Source organism: Cynoglossus semilaevis, chromosome 12 (genome assembly GCF_000523025.1).
Source record: "Cynoglossus semilaevis isolate Cse_v1.0 chromosome 12, Cse_v1.0, whole genome shotgun sequence".
In the NCBI taxonomy this organism is placed as follows: Eukaryota; Metazoa; Chordata; class Actinopteri; order Pleuronectiformes; family Cynoglossidae; genus Cynoglossus; species Cynoglossus semilaevis.
Genome location: NC_024318.1, coordinates 14,446,301 through 14,450,831, shown reverse-complemented (window position 1 = coordinate 14,450,831; position 4,531 = coordinate 14,446,301). Strand labels below are relative to the sequence as shown.

The following is a 4,531-nucleotide window of genomic DNA, read 5'->3' as shown; positions in this document are numbered from 1 at the left end:
ACGGCCCCGCGGACCCCCCCCCCGCCCCGACCCCCCACCCCAGCAGGAGTTGACCGTCTGCCAGGCGACAACCCAGAAACCAACCAACCACTACAGCCAAGTTCAGAGGACAGCGGTGGTCCACACAGAGCAGGGACGGAGCGTCTCACTCTCCTCCCCCCTTTGTGTCCACTACTCCATTACCAACATACAGTTACTTTTCTATATACTCTGTTTACTGGAGTATGATCCGGAGAGATTCATCCTGACGTGGGAACACAGTCACATGACAATGTTCAGGATGACAATTCAAATTCTCCCTCCCTGGTAGAAAGAGCTTCAAAGGACCGACAGACTCTTTTTGTCCTCCGTCCTCCACAGTCTTGTCCCATGTTTTACACCTTTTTTGTTCTTTTTTTTTTTTTACTCATGTCTGTTTATCTTATTATTGTGTTTCTGTTCATCCGTGTGTGAAAATGATTGGATTTTCAGTAAGATCAAGGTCTCAGTCTCTGAGGACCAACAGTCCTGGCCCCTGAATGTAGAGACATCATTTTTGGGGCCATAAGATGTGGTCTGTGGTCACTTCCAGGACAAGTCTTTCAGCTTCAAACATTATTCCCAAAAGAAATGAAAAGACAAATTGGTGAAACGATCGTCTCCTCACTCAGATAGTGTTAGTTTTCCTTTTTTTTTTCCGAACTCTGCTGGGCCGAGGAATCTAGAACATTTAGTTTTGGTCACGTCTACTACTAATCACAGACGCAGTTACACTAACATTTCTCGGTGACTCAGGAAAGAAATAACAACAATGAACCACGCTTGAAACAGTATAAAACAAACAACAAACATCTGGGTTTTGTTTTTTGTGTCTCCACCTCTTTATCCATTGTGGTATTTTTTTATATATATAAATATATATATATCAAATGTATGTTTTTGATGTACGAGGTATTCAGTCCTGTTAGATTTGTATTGCCTTGTTCAATGTTCTCATTATTCTAGTCTTATATAAGCAACCACGCCCTCTCTTCCTTATAGTTTGTTCTTTTCTGGGTTGTTTCTGTGCTCTAATGGATTCCAGCTGTGGCTCAGCAGCAGCAGCAGCAGCAGCAGCAGCAGCAGCAGCCACTTCCATCCCTTTGGCTCCACGAATCGGCTGCTAGCAGGTTGTTTGGTTTTATGTGTATTTGTATTTGTTTCTTGTACAAGGTGAACATATATTACACAGTGCAGCTGGAAACAATGAATAAAACGTGCTGTTCTGATTATCGCTGGTCTCCTCGGACCCTTTCCTGTCCCTGGACACGGCTGCCCAAGTACAGTAGCAGAAACGTTCCGGTTCCATCTGCCACTGAACTTTAAACGTGTATAATGTGAATGTTTCTACTACAATTATTATACTTCAAGTCCAATCACCACAGTGTGAAAGCGTTAACTTGACTGTCAAGTTCATGCTGCTGGGTGAAACTAGTCCAGCTACTAAGTTAGAACTTTATAAAATCCCTTTGGGAAATCAAGGCTCCAGCAGCAGAACAGCACCATTATATGTTACTAAATATGATTCCTTTTTGTTAATTGTAAACCCGCGTGCATCCACCCCCCCACTCAAGCCATAAACAATAGAAATGAGAGGAAACGTCACTTGAACATTCAAAAAAGGTTTTCTTTTTTTTTCTTTTTTTTCTTATTTTACCTTTTCTTTGAGTTACACTCCATACTGTGAAGTCAGGCCTAAATCCACAAACCGTCAGTCACGACTGCAACTATTGCATAAATATAAAGCAACATACAGGTGATGCTCAAAATTCGAATAGAACACGAAAGAGGTTACAGTTACGCAATGAACAACAGAAAGGAACTGCAAACGTTCACAGCAAAAAACAGAAGGTTCAACAAGTCTTGCTTTTTAACTTTTTCTTTTTTTTTCTGTCAGCTTTGGTTTTATATGTTGCAGTCTTTCTCGACCATGAACATGAAGGAGGAATTAGGTGACGTGTACCATGAGGAGGGAAACAAACAGACGAAAACAACTGGAAAGACTGCAGGTTTATGTAGACGTGGAACGTATCTCACTGTTACACCCCCCACCTCCCCTCCCCTCCCCCAGCCCGTCGTCGAAAAACTCGACAAAAAAAAGAGCACCAAGTTTTAGGCTTCCAAATGAGGTACTAAATCGCACACACGACGACAGGTTGGATCTTTTCACACAGCAACGGTGTTTCTGTGAACACGACTTCATCACAATTGAAAAAAAAAAAAATTAACAAAAGAAGAGAGGAAAAAACGAATAATAATATACAAGAAAAAGCTCTTATTAGCTCAACAATAAATAGGTAGAGTGAGTTCAGAGGAGAAACCAAAAACAAACGACACACAAATACTTCGCTCAGTCAAAAAAAAAGAGAAGTAAACCAAAGATCCAACATGAATGTCCGTGTGGTAAACCTTAGTGAGATTTGAAAAAAAAAAAAATTTGACAACTCTCCCTTTTCCAAGAGCTCCACACAACGACCTCAATTCAAGCAATGGCTGTGTATTTATATAGAAATGTTTTTTTTGTGTTTTTTTTTTAACTTAAACTTTATTTTGTTTTTCATTTATGTGCAGTGCTTAGTAATAAGGATTAAAGTCATTGCAGTTACATAAATCTCTTCTGTTAAGATAATGATATTGGCTCTGTCCCTGCCCCTTCAAAAACCCAAATACCCCCAAAAAACAAAAAAATAAAATAAAAAAGTTAAACCAGCCAACTATTACACAACTTGAAAAGAACAACAGTAATTTGGAAGTGTGCTTTTGTCAGTGCCCATACTGAATGGATATAAAGTCTTGATTTGAGTCAGTGCTGGTATATTTCCTTATACTCTTATTTTAAACGACCACATGCATTTACATCTATAGATAAAGATTCCTTTTTTCCTTTACATTTTCCTTACATTACCTAAAGGTCATTTGCATTTGTAAACCTGTAGTTTCTCCCTACGTCTGTGTGTTGCAGCAGTGGAGTTTGTCAGTCTCACGTGTAGTGACAGGGTTTGTGTCCAAATGTCTTCTAGTGTCTCCTGCGGTGGATCTGGATCTGGACCTGTGGTTTCCTGTCCTTTCCTGAAGGCCCTCACAGCTTGTCCACGTCAGGGAGGGAAAATATAACATTCCCTGTCGGAGGGATGGCGATTCCTGCACCCCCCCCTCGTCCTCTGTTTCAGTTTGTTCACTCGTCCTCATCATCCTCCTCCTCTTCGCCGTCGGACAGGGAGGCGCAGGGCCTGATCTGTCTGTAACCGTCCAGCCACTTCTCCACCATCTGGGTGACCAGTGGGTGGTTCCGACGGCGGGAGCTTTTCTGGAGGGCCACCAGGACTCCACCCTCGGTCACACAGCAGTCCAACCACTCCCGCAGCAGCTTCTCTTGTTGTTCTTCATTTCCCATCTGGAAACAAGGAAAACCATTAGAGGGCGCCACCCCACATCACAGTTAAATGTATACATTTTTTCTATAGCATAAATCCTATATAAGAAATTAGTGTTGGCATCTCAGAAATCCAGTCATGGGCCAGATAGTAGTTCAGCGGGCCGGATTCTATCCACGAGCCAACAGTTGATGATCACCGACACAGACACCAGCTGCAGGTAACAATTTAACTGGGCAGTGAGTGAGGAACTCACTTCCTGCGCTGAGAGGAAGTGAATGTGAAGCAGTTTCCTATCGCTGTCGACCAGCGGCAGAAACGTAACGGTCACATCGTCGTCCGTGTTGAGGTTGGCGCCCGCGCCGCGATTGTCAAAGCCGTCGTTCTCCATGGCGACGAGTGCTGAGAAGTGGCCCCGGGTGTAGCCCAGAGCGATGGGGCTCTTCCAGCAGAAACTCTGCTCCCACAACAGAGGCAAGTACACACCTAAAAATACCGTGAGAGAGAGCGAGACAGAGAGAGAGAGAGAGAGAGAGAGTACTACTGTTTACACACTGAGGAGTTCCACAAATTTGAGATGGTCTCATTCTTTCAAAGAGCATAAATGGATCTGGTGCCTATCCCAACAGTCGCCAGATGAGGGCAGTGTACACCCTGTACAGATCATCAGTCCATCACAGGGCCACAGGCAAATAAAAACTTTCACACTTTTGGTAAATTTGGTGGACAATTAACCTAATCCTGAATGTTTTAGCAAAGACGAAACAGAAAGACTGATGAGTTACACCTGGAGCTCAAACTGCTGATTATTTCACTGCAAGGCAACAGCCTTAACCACTTATCCAACACGTGGACAGTCAGTCTCTGCAGTGATATTTGTTGTCAAAAGAGACATTCAACCTGGAAGGTTAAACTGCCGTCCTTCCATCTCGTGTTTGAGTTGTTCATATATCTATAACTCGTTAACTACTCGTCACCACAGTAGGGTACACACAGTACTGCGAACAGTACACACAGTATTAGTTTCACAGGAAACGTATCAGCTTTCTCTCTGCCACTGAGCTCCTCCTGTGTCTGTGACTCTCTTCTCTGTCAGTAAACACTGTGTCTCTACTGGGTCACCACTTCAACTCCACCCT

At 43.1% G+C, this 4,531-nt stretch overlaps 2 protein-coding genes across 2 annotated transcripts in view; one reads left to right on the top strand and one right to left on the bottom strand.

Annotated features, from left to right (window-relative positions):
* ctbp2a (C-terminal binding protein 2a) overlaps nt 1–2,242 on the top strand; it is a 47,417-nt gene extending 45,175 nt beyond the window's left edge. The window contains exon 10 of the mRNA XM_025061194.1: nt 39–2,242. The gene's annotated coding sequence lies outside the window, so the exon portion shown is untranslated. The remainder of the gene's footprint in view (nt 1–38) is intronic.
* zranb1b (zinc finger, RAN-binding domain containing 1b) overlaps nt 1,628–4,531 on the bottom strand; it is a 14,811-nt gene continuing 11,907 nt past the window's right edge. Inside the window, exons 10-11 of the mRNA XM_025061196.1 lie at nt 3,649–3,878; nt 1,628–3,412 (exon numbers count right to left, since the gene is read on the bottom strand). Coding sequence (XP_024916964.1) covers nt 3,194–3,412; nt 3,649–3,878 — 449 coding nt within the window. The 3' untranslated portion in view covers nt 1,628–3,193. The remainder of the gene's footprint in view (nt 3,413–3,648; nt 3,879–4,531) is intronic.